General features: G+C 39.4%; 1 protein-coding gene across 4 annotated transcripts in view; it reads left to right on the top strand.

The window, feature by feature from the left end:
- MAP3K7 (mitogen-activated protein kinase kinase kinase 7) overlaps positions 1–23,571 on the top strand; it is a 68,938-nt gene that overhangs the window by 39,775 nt on the left and 5,592 nt on the right. The window contains exons 7-13 of one of the 4 annotated variants that reach the window (XM_073675713.1): positions 1,549–1,677; positions 4,249–4,379; positions 5,915–5,996; positions 11,544–11,671; positions 12,558–12,717; positions 16,563–16,643; positions 21,629–21,693. In XM_073675713.1, coding sequence (XP_073531814.1) covers positions 1,549–1,677; positions 4,249–4,379; positions 5,915–5,996; positions 11,544–11,671; positions 12,558–12,717; positions 16,563–16,643; positions 21,629–21,693 — 776 coding nt within the window. Of the gene's footprint in view, positions 1–1,548; positions 1,678–4,248; positions 4,380–5,914; positions 5,997–11,543; positions 11,672–12,557; positions 12,718–16,562; positions 16,644–21,625; positions 21,694–23,571 lie in introns of all 4 variants that reach the window. The other 3 variants (XM_073675712.1, XM_073675715.1, XM_073675714.1) reach the window with 3 other exon arrangements.

Below are 23,571 nucleotides of genomic sequence, written 5' to 3'. Positions count from 1 at the left end.
GATTAATGTTTGCAAATGCACACAGGAACAAAGACCTTAATTTTTGGAGACATGTCCTGTGGTCTGATGAAACTATAATTGAACTTTTTGGGTATAATGACCATCGTTGCGTTTGGAGGGAGAAGCTTGGAAGCCTAAGAACACCATACCAACTGTGAAACACGGGGGTGACAGCATCATGTTGTGGAGTTGTTTAACTGCAGGAGGGACTGGTGCACTAAACAAAATAAATGGCATCATGAGAAAAGAAGATTATGTGGCAATACTGTAGCAACATCTCAAGACATCAACCAGGATGTTAAAGCTTAAGTGGAAATGGGTCTTCCAAATGGACAATGACCCAAAGCATTCTGCCAAAATGGTAACAAAGTGGCTTAAGGATAACAAAGTCAATGATTTGGAGTGGCCATCACAAAGCCCTGATCTCAATCCTATTGGAAATTTATGGGCAAAGCTGAAAAGGCAGGTGCGAGCAAGGCAACCTACAAACCTGGATCAGTTACATCAGTTTTATCAGGAGGAATGGGCCCAAATTCCAACCAACTATTGTGAGAAGCTTGTGGAAGGATATCTCAAACGTTTGACCCAAGTCCTTCAGTTTAAGGACAATGGTACCAAATACTAATGAAATCTATGTAAACGTTTGACTTTGCAGTAAGTAATAAAAATTATGGTAATCCTAATTGAACTAAAAGGGAAAGGTTTATTCTGATTTAATGTCAGATATTGAGAAAAACATGTGTATGTAAACTTCTGGTTTCAATTGTAACTAAGAATAATGTTTTGTGAAAGCCATATGCTAGTATGTTAGTATCCAAAACAAAGCATGACATTCCAAAAAGAGCAAAAACTAGTGTTGAAAATGCAAGTAAACTAATAGGTGCAGAAAAATCAAACCTCAAAAACTTGGCAAATGCTAATCATGGAAACCTAGCCTAAAACTTCTGGAAAACCTGTTTCTATTAACATTGCTTAATAGATTATTATCATTATTTTTTTTAGATTTGTAGAAGTAGTCATTTCATCCCTATACATTTTAGGCTGGAACTCTACTCTATTCGGAGACTTAAAGAGGTTGTCCAAGTTCCCCTACTTTTGTCATTGATGACCTATCCTTGAGGTAGGTCCTCAATGTCTGGCCGGCCGGGGCCCGACACCCCCGCCAATCAGCTTTCACCGGCGTTGGCGGCAGTGTCCGCCGACCGGAGGTCCTAACTTGCGGAGCTGGCCATCTTCTGATAGTGGATGTGGCAGGGTACTAGGTATCCGCCTCCTATTGATTTGTATTGGAGACGGATGTGTAGTACCCTGCGGTATAGGAGACGACCAGCTCTGCAAGAGAGTTATTCCGGCTGCCGACACAGATAACAGCTGATCGGCGTGGGTGCCAGGTGTCGGACACCAACCAGATACTGATGACCTACCCTAAGGATTGGTCATCAATGAAAAAGTAGTGGAAAACCTCCTTTTAATGTGGTACATCTTTTTACTAAAAAAATCATTATGTATTATAGATACAAGATATGTGTAATGTTTTTGCATTTTCAGGTAGCAACTACAGTGAAAAATGTGATGTATTTAGCTGGGGAATCATTCTTTGGGAAGTAATTACCAGGCGGAAGCCGTTCGATGAAATTGGAGGTCCTGCTTTTCGTATAATGTGGGCTGTCCATAATGGTGAGGGCACACATCTGAGTGTATTGTTCTGTCTGTTATATTGCTGATCCTGGGCTAATGCTGAAGGCAAATTGTAGATAAGATTAGGATGTCCTGTTCAAATAGATGAAGACATACCAGCTTCATTATGTACAATGCTGCAGATGAGCCTAAAATACCAAGCTGGGGTTGTACACCAGGACAATAGTGGGAGGCACTTATGGACGATGTCATATCAGCAGACATTTCCTGTATGATCGCTATAGGGCCATACTTGGGTATAACCTGGATTATAAGTAGGCTTCACTTCAGTGCTAAAAAAAAAAAATCTGCACCCCCCCCCCTCCCCAATTCATCATTTTAATTTTTTTTATTGTGGTATTAGTTGCTATTTTTATGCCAAATTCTTCAAAATAAAAAAAATTGGGAGGGACTGGGGGACAAGCGCACATGCGGTGATATTGAAAGGTACAGATGAGAAGGAAGCTATGGAGTTGCTCACCTGAAAGGGTTGGATTGTCAAAAACTCCAATAACGCCCATGAATATTACAGCTGCTGCAGTCCTGTCTGCAGATGAAGGTAAAACCTTGTTTGCATATCGATTAGTAGAGAAAGAAGATTGACGTTTCAGAGTAGACCGCGCTGCTGTATGAAGGAAGCCGTTCCAGAATGGAATAGCAATTTCGTAGTTTTTTTTTTTTTTTACGTGTTTCACGCTCGCACCAAGCTCTTTTTCAACAACAAACTACATGACATAAAACCTGTTTTCTATTCTTCAAAATGGCGTGTGTTTTTGACTTTGCGCAAAATTAATAAAACAATCTTTCGTTTTGCCTTGATCCTTTTTAGTTCAAAAAGTCTCACATTTGGAAAAAATAACTCAAATTGTGCCAAAAATATCTGGTGTACATAAAATCGCTCTAGAGTGGTACTGTAGTACATTTCCAATAACATTTTCAAAAAGAAAAAAAATGCATGTGATGTATTGGGTGAAAAGATGTGAAAACCCTAAACTCCACTCACAATGGCGAATGTAAAAAAAAAATAGGCGAGGACATATTGGGCCCGATTTATCAAAGCTTTTATGCCAGTGACCTGGTATAAAAAGCTTTGAAAAATTGCATAGTTTTGCCGCAACTTGAGGCTGTGCTGCAATTTTTCGCCCAACTCCGACAAAGTGGATGGCGCTGGGACTGGAGCGTGACAACCGCCACTCTTTAAATTCATGATGAGAGGTGAAAATCGCTCTGCCACAAATCTTACTGGAGTAGGATTTGTGGCAAGTTACACAGAGAGGTGCACGCCACTCGTCCAACGCTACTGATTCGTGAAGAGGCGTACACCCCTTCTTGAATCAGGAGTGTCTGACTCCAGCAAATTTCTTCATCATGATCGACGTGAAGAACTCCAGTGTTGATGAATTGGGCCCATAGACTTTGAAATAAAAAAAAAAAAAAAAGTGCAAATGGAAAGATAAATATGGTGCAGGAAAAACCCTAACAAACTTGACAAAGAAACAAACACAATAGTGAATCTGCCCCTTAAAGGGATATTATCAATTCGTCTCTTGAGCAGCACAGAACTTTCCAGTCTCTTTTAGTTCCTGGTTTCTGGCAGGGCAGGCTCTCCTCCCTGGAGTGACGGTTCTGGTGAGTAACAGAACTGTAGTATTAGTAGAACTATAAAACTCAGCCCAACTTCTTCTGTAACACATTAAGCTCTCACTGGTTTTTCTACAATGCTATCACTGTATTTACATACAGAGATAACAGTGCACAGGAACAAGCACATCGCATTGGACAGTGAGTGTCGTGATTTGGATGCAGGATCTGGGAGAAGCCAATGCTGGGGCTGGTAATTTTGCAAGATTTATAATAGCTGAGAGGTGAGCAGATAACTGCTATTTAGAAATCAGTGGGCTGGAGAGAGGTGACTGGGATATTAAGTTAACCTCTTACCTGGAATGTAACTGCTGCGCACTCCTCACCAGGGTTTGGGTAGGCACTTGTGGCCGAGCTCCATGGAAACCAGCTGTACATTATGAATGATGAAAGCTATCATGTCAGTAGAACTACAGCAGATGGCAAAAGCAAATTAATTGTAATCTTGATTATTTTCTTGCTGACCAACTAACTAAAGCAAAATTAAATTCAATAACATGAGCATACCTCTTTAATTTTAGTCCGTTGTATATCTCCCCCATACAAATTCTTTTGTACACATTATGTATAAAATGGCCAACCCCTTTAAACTTATCACTGTTTGATGGATTAGGTTGATTTCTATCTCTGTCTTTGCATTCTCCTTTTGTGTACCCTAATTAAGATCTAAAGCTCTAACAATGTCACTAACAAATTAACACTTTAGAAATAATCCTTAAGCGTATTTTTGACATAAGAACTGATGCCAGTAGAAGTCCCTTTCCTTGTGGTGCTCCCTATAGTCTTGTTCGTTTTTTTTTTTTACATAAGTTTGTACAATTTCCTTTGTTGAAAATAAAACTATTTTCTGTTTTCTTAGAATGGTGAACCCAATGCATTCACCAGTTGTTTAATCCATTCACTTAATTACCTTCTCTTATGAATTCCCAGGTACTCGGCCTCCTCTAATTAAAAATTTACCTAAGCCTATTGAAAGCTTAATGACCCGCTGCTGGTCAAAAGATCCACCTCAACGACCTTCAATGGAAGAGATTGTCAAGATAATGACACATCTTATGCAGGCAAGGTGTTTTTTTTCTTTTCATCTTGTAAATTGTTGTTATACTCCCTAATGTGTTTGTGGTGTCCTATACACTGTTCATTTGGCCAAATCTAGGGTAAACGTGAGCAAAGCTTCATATTTGAGGGCTTTCCCATGTGCCGTATTATTGCATTTTTTACGTGGTCTGTGAAGGTATTTGTTTGGGCTATAAAAACGGCACATGTGAAAGCGGCTTTAGCGTGTGTCCACACAAAATATACAACAATTTGCCCCTGATTTCACCTATGTATTTAGAAGAATGAAGTCTGGAGAAAATCTGTAAATTTCAGTGAAATTATAAATTTAAACTGCTCTTTACATATGCGCAGACAGAATAACATCTATTTTAACCCCTTAACGACATATGAAGTATATTTACGTCATATATTGTGTCGCTGAGCTTGCGTTTTTTGCCCGCACATGATAACTTATTTAATCAGTCATCGTGTGCCTTTGACAGCCGCTGGTGGATCGGAGCTCCGCCAGTGGCTGTTAACCTGTTTAAACCCCACTGTCAATCACTGACAGCGGGATTTAACACAAGCCCACCGGAAGCACCTAATTCATCCCACCCATCGACACCCTTGTCATGTTATCTTGGGGTGCGCCGATGGGTTGTCATGACAGCCGGGGGTCTGCTGATGACCCTGTGCCTGTCATTACAATACTCTTGTGGATGCCGGCTTGTGGCTGCCGTTCATAGATCGTCATTTCTGCTATACACAGCAGTGCTGAAGTCGTGCTATATATAGCATAGGCAATCAGATGACCGCAGCTTCAGGTCTCCCAAAGGGTCTATTTAATAAAGTAAAAATATTTTTTTTAAATATGAACATAAAAAACACTAGTTCCAATCACCCTCTTTTGCCCCATTGAAAATAAAAAAAAAATACTCATTTGGTATCACTGCGGTCAAATGTCCGATCTACCAAAATATAAAGTAAATTTAAAACAAAAACAATAATCTGGCAATTTTTACTCATGCTTCCTGTCGGTTAAGGAAACTGCTGAAAACTCTTCTTGATCAGAGGCAGTATTACAATGGCAAGTAACGCCTCTGTACACAGTTGATAAGAATCCACCAATCGCAGTAGGCAACATCACAGCTGACCCTGCTACCCCTCCCTTCACAATGACCTTTGCACACTCTCATTAGATGCTTCAGTGCAAAAGATAGGGTCAGGATCTGACCATTGTGGCTAATGTACATGTGCTGTTTCCTGAAACAGCAAGTGGAAGTCTGAAAAACACCCCAGTGGCTCGAGTGAAAATTGCAAGGTTTACTTTTTTTTTTTGAGAAAGATTGTGATTATTAAAAAAATATATATTTATTACATTTAACACACAATCCTATTTACAACAATACGTCATTTTCTGAGGACACATACCCTCTAACAATTATTAGTGGAAATTAGATTATCCATCAGCATGAATTAATTACCTGCTCAGACTCCCTTTTCTTCATCCATCTTCAGTGCTTTGAGTGCTGTTATATCACTTGAAATTTTTCTGCAGTATTTTCCCGGGGCAGATGAATCTTTGCAGTATCCATGCCAGTACTCTGATGGGGGACAAAGCAATTCTGCCACGAGTACAGGTTAGTAACTCTGCTTTCTTAAGAAATGGCCACGCGGCAAGTGACTGCATATTTCGAGATGATTTGTTACAAAACAGACAATTCCTTAGATATTGATGGATGATACACTACCATTCAAAAGTTTGGGGTCATTTAGAAATGTCATTATTTTTGAAAGAAAAGCATTTTTTTTTTTCAATGAAGCAAACATTAAATGAATCAGAAATACACTCTATACATTGTTAATGTGGTAGATGACTATTCTAGCTGCAAACGTCTTGTGTTTATTGCAATATCTACATAGGTGTATAGAGGCCCATTTCCAACAACCACCACTCCAGTGTTTTAATGGTACATTGTGTTTGCTAACTGTGTAAGAAGGCTAATGGATGTTTAGAAAACCCTAGAAAACCCTTGCACAGTATGTTAGCCCAGCTGAAAACGGTTTGGCTGCTTTAAGAAGCTATAAAATTGACCTTCCTTTTTGCTAGTTGAGAATCTGGAGCATTACATTTGTTTGTTCTATGAAACTCTCAAAATGGCCAGAAAAAGAGAATTTTCATGTGAAACTCGACAGTCTATTCTTATTGTTAGAAATGAAGGCTATTCCATGCGAGAAATTGCCAAGAAACTGAAGGTTTCCTACAACGGTGTGTACTACTCCCTTCAGAGGAGAGCACAAACTGGCTCTAACCAGAGTAGAAAGAGAAGAGAGAGGCCCCGCTGCACAACTGAGCAACAAGACAAGTACATTAGAGTCTCTAGTTTGAGAAATCGATGCCTCACAGCTCCTGAACTGGCATCTTCATTAAATAGTACACGCAAAATGCCAGTGTCAATGTGTACAGTGAAGAGGCGACTCCTGGATGCTGGCCTTCAGGGCAAAGTGGCAAAGAAAAAGCCATATCTGAGACTGGCTAGTAAAAGGAAAAGATTAATATGGGCAAAAGAACACTGACATTGGACAGAGGAAGATTGGAAAAAAGTTTTATGGACAGACAAATCAAAGTTTGAGGTGTTTGGATCACACTGAAGTACATTTGTGAGACGCAGAACAACTGAAAAGATGCTGGAAGAGTGCCGGACGCCATCTGTCAAGCATGGTGGAGGTAATGTGATGGTCTGGGGTTGCTTTGGTGCTGGTAAAGTGGGAGATTTGTACAAGGTAAATGGGTTTTTGAATAAGGATGGCTATCACTCCCATTTTGCAACGCCATGCCATACCCTGTGGACAGCGCTTGATTGGAGCCAATTATATCCTACATCAGGACAATGACCCAAAGCACACCTCCAAATTATGCATGAACTATTTAGGGAAGAAGCAGGCAGCTGGTATTCTATCTGTAATGGAGTGACCAGTGCAGTCACCAGATCTCAACCCCATTGAGCTGTTGTGGGAGCAGCTTGACCGTATGGTACGCAAAAAGTGCCCATCATGCCAATCCAACTTGTGGTAGGGGCTTCAGGAAGCATGGGGGGAAATTTCTCAAGATTACCTCAGTAAATTAACAGCTAGAATGCCAAAGGTCTGCAATGCTGGAATTGCTGCAAAGGGAGCATTCTTTGACGAAAGCAAAGTTTGAAGGAGAAAATTATTCTTTCTAATAAAAATCATTATTTCTAACCTTGTCAATGTCTGGACTATATTTTCTATTCATTTTGCAACTCATTTTAATAAATAAAAGTATGAGTTTTCATGAAAAACACAAAATTGTCTGGGTGGCCCCAAACTTTTGAACTGTAGTGTATATGCTGGATTATAGTATGAGCTTTGAATCAACAAAGGCTTTTCAGACATTTGTAAGGAACATAAGTTATAAAAGACAAAGTAATGTTCGCTTTATTTTATCCACATTTTCTCAGATCCTGCTCCATTTCAAGGTGTAAGCTAATGGATAAAAAAATAAAAAGTTTGAGCCCGATTCATTAAGACTAGCATTGCACTTACCAGTTTTAATGAAAGGTTGTTGTGGCGTACAATGTAGCAAACTGGTATAAAAAAATGCCCTTACTATTGATGAATTTGACGGGCGTGTGTTGCCACACCCCGACTCCTCTCTAACGCCACACATTTTAGTGGACCTGCCCAAAACTGGTGTTGCACAAAAATATTGCCCCTGAAAAAATATGATCCCTGACAAAGCTGCTAGATAGCAGCGATATGCATGGGGATCTTCAGCTTCAGGTATTATCTTTCTCCCTGGTATTTATTTCTTTTATTTTTTTCCTTTTATCTACTCTTGTTAACCCATCTTTATTTATATATCTATTCATATTTTCTATTTATTTCTGCATACGTTCATGGCTGAAAGTGTTGGCATCCTTGAAATTGTTCCAGAAAATGTAGTACTTCTCCCTGAAAATTATTGCAATTACACGTTTTGTTATACACATGTTTATTTCCTTTGTGTGTATTGGAACAACACAAAAAAAGCAAGAGAAAAAAAGGCAAATTGGACGTAATTTCTCACAAAACCCCCAAAATGGGCCGGACAAAATTGTTGGCACCCTCAACTTAATATTTGGTTACACACACTTTGGAATAAATAACTGCAATGAATTGCTTCCTATAACCATCAACAAGCTTCTTACACCTCTCAGCTGGAATTGTTAACCACTCTTCTTTTGCAAACTTCTCCAGGTCTCTCATATTTGAAGGGTGCCTTCTCCCAACAGAAATTTTAAGATCTCTCCACAGATGTTCAATGGGATTTAGATCCAGACTCATTGCTGGCCACTTCAGAATTCTCCAACGCTTTGTTTCCATCCATTTCTTGTTCCTTCTTGAAGTATGTTTGGAGTCATTGTTCTGCTGGAAGTCCCATGACCTAGGACGTAAACCCATCTGTCTGACACTGGGCGCTACATTGTGACCCTTTGGTAATATTCAGCTTTCATGATTCCTTGCACACAGTCAAGGCACCCAGTGCCAGAGGCAGCAAAACAACCCCAAAACAACTTTGAACCTCCACCATATTTGACTGTAGGTTCTGTGTTCTTTTCTTTGGTAAACATTAAAATGATACGCTTTATCAAACAACTCTATCTTGGTTTCATCTGTCCACAAGGATTTGTCCAGAAGGATTTTGGCTTGCGTACATTTTGGCAAAATGCAGTGTAGCTTTATGTCTATCAGCAGTGGGGTCCTCCTCAAATGTTGACAGTTTGCGGTGACACTGATGCACCCTGTGCCTGCAGGACAGCTTTAATTTCTTTGGAATTTGATTGGGTCTGCTTACCACTATCCTACTTTGCAACCTTTCATCAATTTTTCTCTGCCGTCCACGTCCAGGGTGATTAGCTACAGTTCCATGGATTGTAAACTTATTGCTTATGTTGTGGACCGTGGACAAAGGAACCTCAAGATCTTTAGAGATGGACTTGTAATCTTGCGATTGTTGTTATTTTTCAACAATTTTGGTTCTCAAGTCCCCAAACAGTTATCTTCTCTTTCTGTTTTCCATGCTTAGTGTTGCACACACAGACACAATGCAAAGATTGAGTCAACTTCTCCCCTTTTTATCTGGTTTCAGGTGTGATTTTATAATTGCCCACACCTGTTACTTGCTACAGGTGAGTTTGAATGAGCATCACATGCTTGAAACAAAATTGTTTACCCACAATTTTGTAAAGGTGCCAATAATTTTGTCTGGCCTGTTTTTTGGCGGGTTTTTTAGTATTTTCTTGTAGTTTTCCAATACACAAAGGAGATAAACATGTAATTGCAATAAATTTCTGGGAGAAATAAAAAATTTCCTGGAACAATTTCAAGGGTGCCAACACTTTCAGCTATGACTGTATGTACATTACTGGTTCAAACCCCTTGTATGGGCCTAATACAAAGATCTTTGATGTGCAGTTTTCCTTTTGAATGGCCTAGCCAGGGTGATCTTACTGCTCCATCAGCACTAGCCTGATGATGGGGTAATACTTTCTTGGATTATATCAACCCCCATAAGATGATATATTATGTTTTTAAGTGTTTGTCTTCTGTGTTATATTTTTCAATAAACTTCATTGTTACTATTAGGAGTGTGCACGATTTTTACCTTGCTGATTTCTGTTCCCATGTCATGCAAAATATTGCATATTACGACTTTTGAAAGCATTCTATAAACACTTTGATCAATTGGGGCCTATATGTTCTATGGTGTGTTATTTATTTTTTTACAAGCATCTCCTTCCTCCCACTCCAATTCTAAGACTCACAATAATGGATGGGAGAAGAAACTGCCCCAATGAAAACTAAAAAAAAAAAAAAACATTAGCTGCATCCCAGATCATATAAAATGTTGTCCCACAGCTAGGACCCTAGACCACCCAAGCAATTAGCTATACTTAAGGGGACCAACAGCAAATGTTAAGTACCATGAGAGTCACAATAAGTGAAATAAAGCATGGCGCAGCATGAAGCAGTTGACCGGCTCCCTTCAACTTGACACTGTCCCTAACCTGTTTAATAGGCACTATGAAGAGCTAGTAAGCACTCCATAGTTTGTTTTTTGTTGTTTTTGGAAATGTTGGGTGCAACTTGTCATCATATAGGCACTCAGTATGTAAATTAAAGAAGCACTTCTCTTATATAGCACTGTGTACTAACAATTGCTCATTTTCCCTTCTTCCGAGCTGATTCTTCTGTTTTCCATTAGGTCTATGACATCACATGATTAAAAACAGACTAGATGAATCCTTCTAAGCTCTATGTAGAAACAGGAGGTCAATTCTCCCTATATGACTCCTCAATCACTGCAAAAGTCCCTGGCAGGGGGGAGGAGCGGAGTTGCTGGATCAGGAGTTAAAGAGGGGAATGATTTATCCAGGGACAAGAAACTTCCTGTTTCTAAATAGAGCAGAGAAAAGAGAAGAATCAGCTGGATAGAAAGGCAAAATGAGCAATTTGTAAGTACACAGTGCCACAATATGATTGCAATATATTAAGAGGATAAAAACTTTGATGGGTGTGCTTCTTTAAGTGGGTTGTGCAGGTTTATCATATTGATGAGCTATTCTAAGGTTAGATCATCAATATGATATCTGTGTCTATCCAACACGGAGCATCTAAGTCGGCTCAGTTCCTATTAAAATGAATAAGAGCTGAGCTGCCGTTCTCGGCAGTGGCCACCTAGACACTTATTCGTACTGTGCTGTTCAGCTCCCTTCCCCTTACTATTTTTATTCTTTCCGTCCACTACTGGAGCGGTAAAGCGTTCACTGTATAGTCGCCTAACCTGTTTTGAAGGGGCCAGAATTTGATATGCAAAATATATTGTCACTGTTAATCTGCCAGGTCATGTCATGGCCCTATGGATGCCAGCAGCATGAACTGTACACTATTGACATCTGCAAGAGGTAGAAGTCAATACATCTCCACAGCGTAGACATTTCCATAGTTCCGGCTAATGTAGGGTTTTGCGGAGACCTCTTCCCCTGTATCTAGTTACCAATAGTGTTGTCAATCGTTCATAGGAGGTATTAATAAGATCGCATTACTTAAAGATTTGCTATTCCATGATTAAAAGCAATTGCTACAGCCGAATAAATGACTTCATTGTATTTTGTTTCTTAAAGGATCTTGCATTGATATCACCTCTACAAATACCAGCAATAAGAGTGATGATATCCAAGCCAGCGCTGACGATACCATTAAACGAATAGAGTCCAAATTGGCACATTTGAAAAATCAGTCCAAGCAGGGAGTAAGTAATTGTGACACAGTAACGTGTTTTTGGACCTGGACACTAAAATGTTTTATGTGGGGGGACGGGGACCTTTTTATATGTAAAGTTCTGAAACTTTCCTATTTTCTCTGCCAATTCCTCACAATTTCCAAGCTGTATGCTTGCTGTCAGAGCCCTTGTAGATTACGTCCAAACACCTAAGCCGTGCTGTGTGATATCATAAAATCATCAGTATAGGTTTTCCGACCCTGCTTGTCTTTCCATTCACTGCCTGGGAGCAGAGATCCAGTACATGGTTGGAAATTGGGACACAAAGGCCACTATTCGCTCTTGCACTTGGTTTTGTGCCTTTTGTTTGTTTGCACCCAATTTATTACGGTATTTCTTTTTTTTAAGTCTTTTTTTTATATGCGCCCACCTGTTTTTGTTTTGTTTTCCACTGAGTGGAGTTTAGTGATTCCAGATGTTTTCGCCTGATTCCTCAATTGCGACTTTTTTGAAAATCGCTAAATTTGGCGCAGCTTTACTCCACTTTCTCCCCCTACCTTTCTGGTGTAGTTTTATATACGTTTTTCAAAGTTGCATCTTTCGCAACATTTTGGAAAAGATGCGTCTTTTGCTCAAAATGTTGAATGACGAGAGAAATATCTTTGATTTTGTTTTTTTACTATGCACCCCTTTGAATTTGGCTCAATAAGAGTCAGCCGATCCCGAAAGAAAAATTTAACTTTAAAATAAAAAAAAAATGCAAATGATGATGAATCGGGCCAAAGTATATTGGGAATCCTATATGTGCACTTATTCTGTTACAAACAGTAGTGAATGTAACTGAAAAGTCCCTGGTTTCCATCTTTTACCTATTTCGTAATATTTATTAAGCCTCGGTTGTCCACTATCTCTGCAGGGCGAACCAGGCCGTTTGAGCTTGCCACCTTCCCGAGGTAGCAGCGTAGAAAGCCTGTCGGATACGCGAGGGAAGCCCTCATCAATACTGGGCACATCAGAGAACAAGCGAATGAGCGCAGATATGTCTGAATTGGAAGCAAGGATTTCTGCCAGTACAGGTAAAAAGTCTGGACAGCCCAAACTTTATTGATGGTCCAAGAGAACATTTAAACCTACATCTAACTTTGCTGGCAGCATAATTGGCTGGCTATGAGGTAGAAGTCGAGGGCAAACCATCGTAATATAGTAACTAATCTAGATCAGTAATTGATTAGAGAAATTTAGATTCTGATATTCATAAAATATATATATCCCAACAATACATGTAATCTGGCTTCTGTCTGCACTATAGCTGGCATCTGCCTGTAACACCAGCAATAAGCGCCTGCTCTGATCTCCGCAGTTTAGCCATTTAAATGCCGATATTTATCACTGACAGTGGCATTTAAAAGACACGATTACTTCTGCATGTGCACATTGGCTGCCGTCCACCCCCCCCAATGATAAGATTTCGGAGTACCGACAGTCTGTCAAGGCAGCCCGGAGCTTGCGACGACCCCGAGAGCTGCCATCTTGGCCTTCCAGGGCATTATCTCTATATATTGCAGGACAAATTGCAGGTCCAAGTGCCCTAAAGGACAAAGTAAATTTGCATTTTCCACTTTAAAAATAAAAAAAAGGCATATTTGGAAACGCCACTTAAATAAAAGACCCTACACAAGTCCAGTATTGCCATAGTCCTACCAACCTGTAGGATTATGTTTCCAGGTCATTTTTACCACACCATGAACGATTTAAAAAGAAAACTCAAAAGCAACAGCGCAAATGCGACTCCACCATTTAACCACACTTGTAATTGTTGTCCCTTTCTCCATTACATAGAATGGTAAAATGGATGGTGTTATTCAATACTATAACTTGATCTTCTCCCCTTCACCCCCGAAATAAAGTAAATGAAAAAAAATATGGCGACAGAAAAATAAAGAAAAAGGTATGGCTCTTGGAAAAAGGGGAAGAAAGATGAAAGCGCAAGAATGAAAATTGGCTGCAGCAGGAAGGAGTTAATGCCTATTATTTTATTACTTGTAGTTAACTTTACCAAGCTATTAATTTTTATCATTCACAATTTGCTTCGTCTCCCCACAACATTGCAGTGTAATATACCCATCGGCACTGGCAGGAGGGTGGTGCAGCGGAGCACATACACACATCTAATGAAAAAAAACACCCTCATCCCATAACAGAAGAATAAAAAGAAGCCTATCTGACACACAGAGGAGCTGTTAGGGCAAACGAGTATCACTTAAGTGCCATTAATTTGCCATAAAAGATAAACCCACAGAGAGAAACATTGAGCGTAATAGCAGCATAATATTATAATATAAATTCTGCAAAGTTCAATGAAAGGTGAAAATGGCAAGAGTGCACCGCTTAAAATAGGAAGCGGCTGACAAGGTTTTCTAGGGTGTAATGCCATAAACCAGACTCTGAGATCCCGCAAGAATGTACACGATGTAAATAGGTCCCATTATTTTATTCTAGAAGCATTTTATTAGTTTTGATGTTTTTAAAGCATTTTGCAATATAGTGCTAAATATACCCTTCTATTGCGACTTGGGTGCGCTACTTTCACCACTTCTTCCAATAAGGATAGGATTAACGATTTAACCTCCTATGCATGTTCACAGCCATGAAATCCATCCAGTTTTGTGATTTTTGACATGAGGCTGCTATGCTGATCCGTCTGATGCTCTTCGTTCTTCCATAGAGAGAACCTGTCGGCTCTCTTGTCATGTCTATTTTAGCCTGTTTTTATCATGTATTTTCCATTAAATATCCTGGAGCACACTGCCTTAGACTCCTGCTTTGTGCGATTCCTTTGTTACTCCTCATGGAAATGTATGAATAAATTGTCAACTGGGTGTTAGCATTCCTCTTTATAAAGCCCCCCTCCATACATATTAGGTTAAACTCACACAAGCATATAAAAAAAGTCTAGTTTATTCTAGAAAAAAAAGCATATTTCATCCATATGGTGGTCTATTTGCAATCCATTTGGAATCTGTTTTTTACACTAGCAGTTAAGGCACCACGCCAGTATGTTTTTTAATTTCTCCGCCGGAGTTGTTTCATTGATTTATATTCTATGCGTTGCGCCTAGTAATAAACTTACCAGCCGCCATCTTCTGTCCTCGGCACAGCTCCGGTCGTCTTCTGCAGATTGTGACCTGTCGGATCTCTCCAGTGCTTGCTGGGCGAGCCAGAGGCCACTACTCAATGTAAGTCTATGAGAGCCAGAACCAGGATCTCATAGACTTACACTGAACGCCTGCGTACTTTAGCTCTGACATAAGATGGCTCATTAGGACCGAAGAGACGGCTGCTGGTAAGTATATTACTAGGGGTAGGGAACATGCATTAGTGATGCCACTCTGGCAGTGAAATACAAAAATGCTGGAGTTGTGTTTTATCATGTATTAGACCCTAAAAAACGTTTCCTATGTTAAGAATTGCAAAGTATCCATAAAAATTGAATGCTATACAGGTGATAAATATTGTGATCTGTTTTTTGGGGGTTATTTTGCGCACTCATAGACTTGAATAGGCGCATGTGATCTGAAATGCATAAGAAACTAGACGCATGCTGCGTTTTTTTGTTTTGTTTTTTTTGTTCTTGTGCAGATTGGATCCATACTAAAAAAAACACAAGTCCTAGTGCTATCCATGTGATGTCAGGATTTTTGTTTTTTTTCAACCCTCGCACCGGTTGTGTGAGCTTGGCTTTCACGATCCGACCGCTAAGTCCCCCAGCTCCTCCATACACAAATGCTTAGCTCAGCCTCTGTTTTTTATGAGAGGTATTTAATGACAGTATGGTGGCAGCTTATCTCCCAGAGAACAAAAAGATCAGATGAGGGAAATCCAACGTTCCAGATCTTTCTCTTCCCCCGACATCCTCCATCGTGGAAGAATCAGGAGGCCCCCATACACATTACACTGTTGAACGATGCCACTGTTATCAGCAGGTTTGGCTCACTTTTTACTCAGAGCCGTTACAATGTATTTTCTCTAAATTCTCCAACTCTATGATCACTTATTGGACAATGTCATACAGAGCACCATTGACAATGGGGACTGGAGTTATACTTTTGTCAATGGACTCGTACATTTCCAGGAGGAAGCGCAGGAGGAAATGGCACACAGTTCTGTGCAGAGACAAGTCTGGTCAAGAATGCCATCAGTTCTCCTTCTTGTGTCCATTCCTCTTTCATAAGGTCAGAGTAAGGCACCTTTTCTGGCATTTTTCTGAACTGTATTATATGCCTATATATATATATATATATATAATTTAATGCACATCATCGTTTTTTGTGCATTTTTATTTACCATATTGAACCTTACCGGAAAGTGCACGATAAAAACATATGCCCAGACCATGCTGTTTGAGGGCTTTTTTGTTGTTTTTTTTTTTGTTGTTTTTGTTTTTTTCAAACATTGTAGCACATTTAATATTTCTTTATTGATTACCAGACATTTGCCCATCGTTTTTTTGCTGCAGAACATGCTGTCTGTGAAACCACCATTAATGTGTTGTCATTAAAAACTGATACATGGATATCAACTTTTTTAAAGTTCCACCCAAAAAAAAGATTCTTAATAATCCTAGCCAATTCAGCTGTAACCCTCAGAGATACTTTTTCAGTAAGCAGCATGCAGTTAGTAACCATTTAACCCCTTCCAGATAGACATTACATGGTTTCCAATAGTCTTCTCGCCTCCAACTACTTGTTTTGTTTTTTTCTGCATGTTCATATTTGCTTCCCTTCTCATTTTACATGCATGGTTGTTTTTCCGCATGCACTTCCATTGTGTAACATTGTGCCGTACACTTTCATGCTTTTGTGAATTGTGCCCTGTACCACTTGTAGTCGTTTGCATGTGTATTGTATATGTGTTTTTGCAGCCTGTACCAAGCCTAAACGAGGCCATCGTAAAACTGCTTCATTTGGCAATATTCTGGATGTCCCTGAGATCATCATAACAGGTACTACTGGATGATAATGTCCTTTTTGTAAGCCAACGATTAATGACAGAAAATCAGACAAATGCTTCTCGCTCCAATTTTGTTGTCTGGGTAGTTTCAACTATTTACCATCAGAATTTAATGTAGTATGTATAGTTTTAGGCACACAATAACCATAGACAATCTCAGATTTCCTTAATTTTTTTCAAACTTAAAAAAAAAAAAAAAAATCCATCTACTTGATTGAACTGGTGAGGAAAAAGTTGGGAAAAAATAAAACCTATCATGCCGGAGCTACACACATTCCAATATCATTTGGAATCCACTTGGAAATGGTGTGCTCACGTTGCAAAGGTCTTGTATTCAATGATTACAAGGAGTATGAAGTGGCGAGTCCTGCAATTTTTATGATACGATAGATGGATAGATAGATATCTGTGTGTGTGTATATGTATGTATATAATATATTACACACTGCTTTAAAGTGTTGGCACCCTTTAAAATGTTTCAGAAAGTGAAGTATTTCCCCCAGAAAATTAATGCAATTGCACGTTTTGTTATACACATGTTTATTTCCTTTGTGTGTATTGGAACAACGGGGAAAAAAGGCAAATTGGACATAACTTCACACAACCACAAAAGTGGGCCGGTCAATATTGTTGCCACCCTCAACTTAATATTTGGTTGCACACCCATTGGAATAAATATCTACAATCAATCGCTTCCTATCGAGAGATCTTAAAATTGCTGTTGGGAGAAGGCACCCTTCAAATATGAGAGACCTGGAGCAGTTTGCAAAAGAGTGGTTAACAATTCCAGATGAGAGGTGCAAGAATCTTGTAGATGGTGACAGGAAGCGATTGATTGCAGTTATCTATATCAAAGGGTGTGCAACCAAATATTAAGTTGAGGGTGCCAAAAATTTTGTCCAGCCCATTTTTGGGGTTTAGTGTGAAATTATGTCCAATTTGTCTTTTTTTTTCTCTTTGTGTTGTTCCAATACACACAAAGGAAATAAACATGTAATTGCAATAATTTTCTTGAGAGAAAAATACTTAATTTTCAGGAACAATTTCAAGGGTGCCAACACTTTCGGCCATGACTGTATGTATCTTTATTCCAGGACTCGCCATTTCATACTCCTCATTTCACTAAGTACATTATAATCAATATATCTTGGAATTGAAAATAAGTTCTAAAATTGGATGTGCTGAAAAATATGCTCCTGTGCTGAGATAATCTTATACATGTGCCCCTGCTGTGTACTGTGTAATGGCTGTGTCTGACCGTGCAGGAACATGGTCTGATCATACCACAGCTCCTGGACAGGGGAGGAAGCAAAAGAAGAGTACACAGCATGGGATCACAGCTGATTTTTTTTTTTTTTTTTTTTTTTTTTGTAAGGCAAAACATTTCGCTGCCTGTTTTTTAAGCAATGTTTTACCTCACAGAAAGCATCAGCTGTGATCCCATGCTGTAATGTCTGTATACTCTTTGCTTCCTCCCCCTGCCCAGGAGCTGTGGTATGATCAGACCATGTTCCTGCACGGTCAGACACAGCCATTACACAGTACACAGCAGCGACACATTTATAAGATTGTCTCAGCACAGGGACATTTTATTTAAATACATTCAGTTGTGGAAGTTGTTATTATTCCAAGATCTATTGATTAAAATGTTGATTAAAAATAACTTTCTTCATGGGAAAACCCCTTTAATGTCTTTTTTCAAGCCACCAGGACCTAAGTGGTCACATGACCTACTGGCATCATGGCTCTTTGGTACTACAGCTCATGTCCCCTGCAGCCACTGACTAGTGGTCACATGATGACACACCCCTCACCTTGTATATATTGACCTGAATGACAACCAGAATGTGGGATCATTTTATTTTGTTTTTTTAAACTTTTACATACAAGTACATATTAGTAAGCAGAAGATACACAACCAGCATGTCTCCTGCCTCCCATAAACATCTGATCAGTAATCCATATGTGTAAAACCTCAATCCCCTCCTCATACCAGGGTCGCCTAGAGGACAGAGATAATCATTGGCATTTTTGATGAGCTTCTGTATTATTTTTTTATGGAGTTCAAAGCTTGGTAGCGTTGGGTTTGGTCATTCATCTTTGCGCATTCTGGTGTCGTAGTACAACAGTCTTGCTTCTGACCTACAAGGCTCATTCCATTCAGATGACTCCATGTAATATTTAGTACTTTTTCTGGTACTATTCACATTTTGAAAAGACCATGTTTATAAAAAAAAAAAAAAAACCCTTACCTACTCCGAACACCACATTGAAATGTTTAGTCTTGCCTCTGTATCTATTATGGTGCCACTTGTGACTGAAGCGTAATTGGAGTGAGGCGCATTTGATGTTGATTCTTTAAGCTTCTACTATTAGTGGAATTTAGGAGTGTTTAAAATAACACGCATGCCTCTTCCAAAATAACCTTTTTCTACTAACCGCGCTAATTAATTGTCCTCGCCTTCTCTTCCATGGTCCGCACTTCATGTTGTCACTTGTTTTTATTCTTCTCCCTCCCGAACAGTTATGACTTCATTTCTCATACCATTGCAGCAAGTGCACAAGTGCTGCTGTATCGAGCGGAGAATGCTAAATATTTCTGTCACCACGTCTAATTCTGGAGAATTTTAGAGCAGTGCTGTTGCTGAATGAGGCACTTTTGCTAGATCACTAGAGGCCATGATGTTTTAATTGCTGCGATTTGTTAGAATGACAATATCCTTAGATGCCAATGAAATGTAAAGGTGGAAGTTAAATTAATCTACCCTAAAATGATGGTAATTTACTCTGGCACTTGACATTCCATGAATCCTATAATTGGGAGGCCCAGTTCACACCATAAGACTAAAGATGGGGCCTGCCACAATCATAAAGGATGATGAAAAATGGGCACTTGAAATGGGTGGACATGTTTTATTTGAACTGGGCATAATAATAACCTCTAACCAATCATTTGGAATTTTGAGTGCCCAAAAGCAGAAATCTTAACAACGATCTCATTCATAATACGTGATCTTTGTAATTAATCCAGAGTGTTTGATTTTTCATATTAATCAGATTGCATGATGTCATATTAAAGACTTTTTACATTTATGTAACATCATTGGCTAGTCATGTAACCAGAGAATTTCTGTATAAGGGTTATCCTGTACCTATGTCCACACATCGGCAGGTGAGAGTAATGATGATGTGGCATCCATCGGCCTTATGACAGCGATCAGTAGATATCGTGCACACGTCATATTGTAATTCTAGGGACAGGTGCACGAGATCTGGCAAATGCCCGGCGGTTGCCATGTCAGCAGTGCCTCTCCCGTTGCGGAAGTTAGAGCCACTGGATAAGCCTTTTATGTATACATCAAGTTTGAGGTACCATGAAGATATATTTCCATGGTGCAAATACAAAGTGGTTTCTCACCTGCAGATTTTCGTGTGGAAAATTAACTTTATTACAGAACCAGAATTCTAAATTAGACTTCTGAAAAGATCATTCACTCGCAAAAAATATGCAGCATGTCAATTTTATACTGTGGATATCGCAATGAAATTTGCTTTACAAGGCAAAAGGTGAAACATGCGGAAAGTCCACATCTTTTTGACAGCAAAATCTGCAGCTATAATCAATAGCTAAACCTTCTAGTTAAGTTTATATTGGAAGATACCAGAATGTTCGGACAGGTCCGAATTTCTATATACATGAGAGGAATGGAGCCCCGTATGCTGACCTGCTCTTAAGCATGATGGGTGGTGGTGGTGGGCACTGTTGGATTTTGTGACTCGGTGGTGGTGGTGGTGGTGGTGATACTCTTGAGTTTTGTGACTTGGTGGTGGACACAGTTGGGGTTTTTGATTCGTTGGTGGTAGTGGAGACAGATGAGCTGTGTGACGTGATGGTAGTGGACACTGGGGTTTGTGACGTGATGGTGGAGGTGAATTTTAGTATTTGGGTGTGTTTGCATTTCATCTCTCATGTAATACATGAAAACACTAGATCATGGCCTGCTCAAGTTTAGTAAAGCTGTCCATAGATCTCTTTCCCAAAGTCAGGACTAATTCCTTGCCTGTATGTAGCCTTTCACTTTGGAGAATTAGATTGAGTTTTGCAGATATTTTCTTTAATGAAGCATATGGAGTAAACATGACTACACACACTGCTGGCACGATGGCTTGGCTCTTTTAGCAACTGTTCCTTTGCATCCAGTAATGAACGGCCCCTATGAAACGTTATGTCATTTAGTATGGCGGCTTAAGAATTTCAAGTATTTTCTCAGCTGTTGCTTCAGGCAATCTCAGGATTTCCTTGTGGTGAGCTGATCTTTTATGTTAATTCAAAATACAAATATTACGTATTCCTTAGTCAAGAAATACTTGTAAGTGACCTTGGTAATTGACACGATTTCTGTGTGTGCATTCTGATTCTTTGCACAAGGCATGGTTACAAGTCTCGTGAATGTTACTAGCAGGAGAGAATTAGGACAATGCTGTCTAATATAACATTACATTTGTGGAATTTATGATGGGAGCGACAGAGAGAACAGGTTAAAGACCTGAATTAATGCTTGGCTTTTTATTTCTGAGACCTTGAGAAGTGAGACATGTTTCTGTCATGCACCCATGAAGGTGGGCATTGCAAATTAGAACAGAGTTGCTGAAGTGCCCAGATGGCTTATTAGGTCAGCATTCCTTTTGTAGAAAGAGTATCATGTCATGCCCTGGAAATAGATGCCGTCATCAGCCTTGGACAGCAAACATTAAAACATGGTGGAGGACAGAACTTTGTGTGATAGGAGTGGTCATTGTCTTGGTATATACTTTGTGTTGGCCAGTTCAGATTGCAGCTGTCTCTCATTCCCTGTGGATCCTTTCCTTCTTTTCTGCCTATGGACTTGTAAAAATGCCAAGCTTCCACAGTTGTGTCCCTTCAGTTACATATGGGAGCGGAGTTTGATAAATTCATTCTTGTTTGATATCCAGCAGGAAACGGGCAGACAAGACGCAGATCTGTGCAGGACCTCAGTATTGTCGGGACAGAATCCAATCAGGTAAGGAGCGTGCGATATAAGTGGGTGTGGTGCGTTGTGGAGTGTTCGTTCTGCCGGAGTGCTTGAATGGCTGATTGCTGGGGAATTACAGTATTGGCCAAAGGTTTTTAGACTGACACAAATTTTGTTATTTTACAAAGTTTGCTTCAGTGATTTTAGATCTTGCAGTCAGTCAGAGATTACGGAATTACAATTTTATAACCATTTTTTATACATTTTTACAATGTTATATACAAATCAAGTTTATGTAAAGACTCAATATTTACAGTGTTGACCCTTATTTTTCAAGAATTCTGCTGTTCTCCCTGTGATGCAGAATATCAGCTTCTGGGTCAAATCCTGACTGATGACAGCCCATTCTTGTCTAATCAGTGCTTGGTTTTTCACATTTTCTGTGTTTTTGTTTGTCCATGCACTTTTTGAGGATTGACCATGGGCTCCCAATGAGTTTCCTAGCCATGGACCCAAAATTTCAATGTTTTGCTCACTGAGCCAATTGGTTATCATTTTTGCCTTGTGACCTGGTGCTCCATCATGCCGGAAAAAGCATTGTTCATCACCAAATTGTCCCTGGATCAATTGGAGAAGTTGGTTGCTCTTGGAGGATGTTTAGATCCCATTCTTTATTCATGGCCGTTTTCTTAGGCAAAATTGTGAGCGCCCACTCCACTGGATCGAAAGCCCCCCACACACACACACACATGAATGGTCTCGGGATGCTTTACTGTTAGCATGACACAAGACTTATGGTGGTAAACACCTTTTCTTCTCAGGATAATCCTCTCTCCAGTTGCCCCAAACAGTCTGAAGGGTGCTTAATCAGAAAAAAATTACGTTTATATCAGTCCACAGCAGTCCAATCCCTGGTACTTCCTGCAGTTATTTTTCTTATGGTGATGATCAATGCTTTTTCCAGCATGATAGAGCACCATGTCACACGGCATAAGTCATGACGAAGTGGCTCTGAACAACTTCCCAGATCCCAATATTATTGAGAGCCTCTGGTCAATCCTCATTAAAAAAAAAGGGTGGAGAAATAAACACACAAATATTGGGATTAAACTTCAAGTGCCAAGTAGGCAAGAATGGGCTATCATCGGTCAGGATTTGGTCCAGAAGCTGATATCCAGCATGCCAGGGCGAATTGCAGAAGTCCTGAAAAATAAGACTATGTTCACACATCATGGTATTTTCTACATTTCTTTTCTGCAGTAAAACCTGATCTCTTGCCAGGAGGTTGTTCAGGATTTTTGTTGCTGTTTTCTTGGGGTTTTCTTTTTGTTTTTTGGTCCGTTTTTTCAGCGTTTTTGTTCACTGTCCTTTTGTCTTTGTTATGCATGTACATAAAGTTCAGTGAAAAAAAAAAAATCTCATTCTGGTTTAGGCACAAAAAAAAAAAACACTAAAAACTTAACACCTTTGTTTTTGGTGTGTTATTTCATCGTTTTTTTCACCACCCACTAGTTTCAATGGGTGAAAAAACGCTGAAAGAAGTGACGTGCTCTATTCTGCAAAAAAAAAACATGCAAAGCGCAAAATCCTGAACAAAAAAAAAACCATGTGTGCATGAGATTTCTGGAATCTCATAGACTTTGCTGGTACTGCAAAACGCAGCTGAAAATTTGCATGAAAAAACCATGATGTGTGAACATAGCCTAAGGGTCAACATTGTAAATATTGAGTCTTACGTGAGTTTGATGATTTGTCAATAAAAGTGTAAAGACCTTATTAGATGCTTGTAATTATACTTCAGTAACCATGGAAACATCTGACAGATCTAAAAAACACTGAAGTCGCAAACTTTGTGAAAAACAAAATTAGTGTCTTTCTCAGAACTTGGCACTAAAATAGGTCTCCGCTTATGTCTTGTAGTGGAAA

The sequence above is a fragment of the Phyllobates terribilis genome, unplaced genomic scaffold (genome assembly GCF_046119375.1).
Source record: "Phyllobates terribilis strain yellow unplaced genomic scaffold, ASM4611937v1 Scaffold_3__8_contigs__length_932513732, whole genome shotgun sequence".
Lineage (NCBI taxonomy): Eukaryota > Metazoa > Chordata > Amphibia > Anura > Dendrobatidae > Phyllobates > Phyllobates terribilis.
Note: the sequence above shows the minus strand (reverse complement) of the source record. Positions and strands in the feature narration are given on the sequence as shown.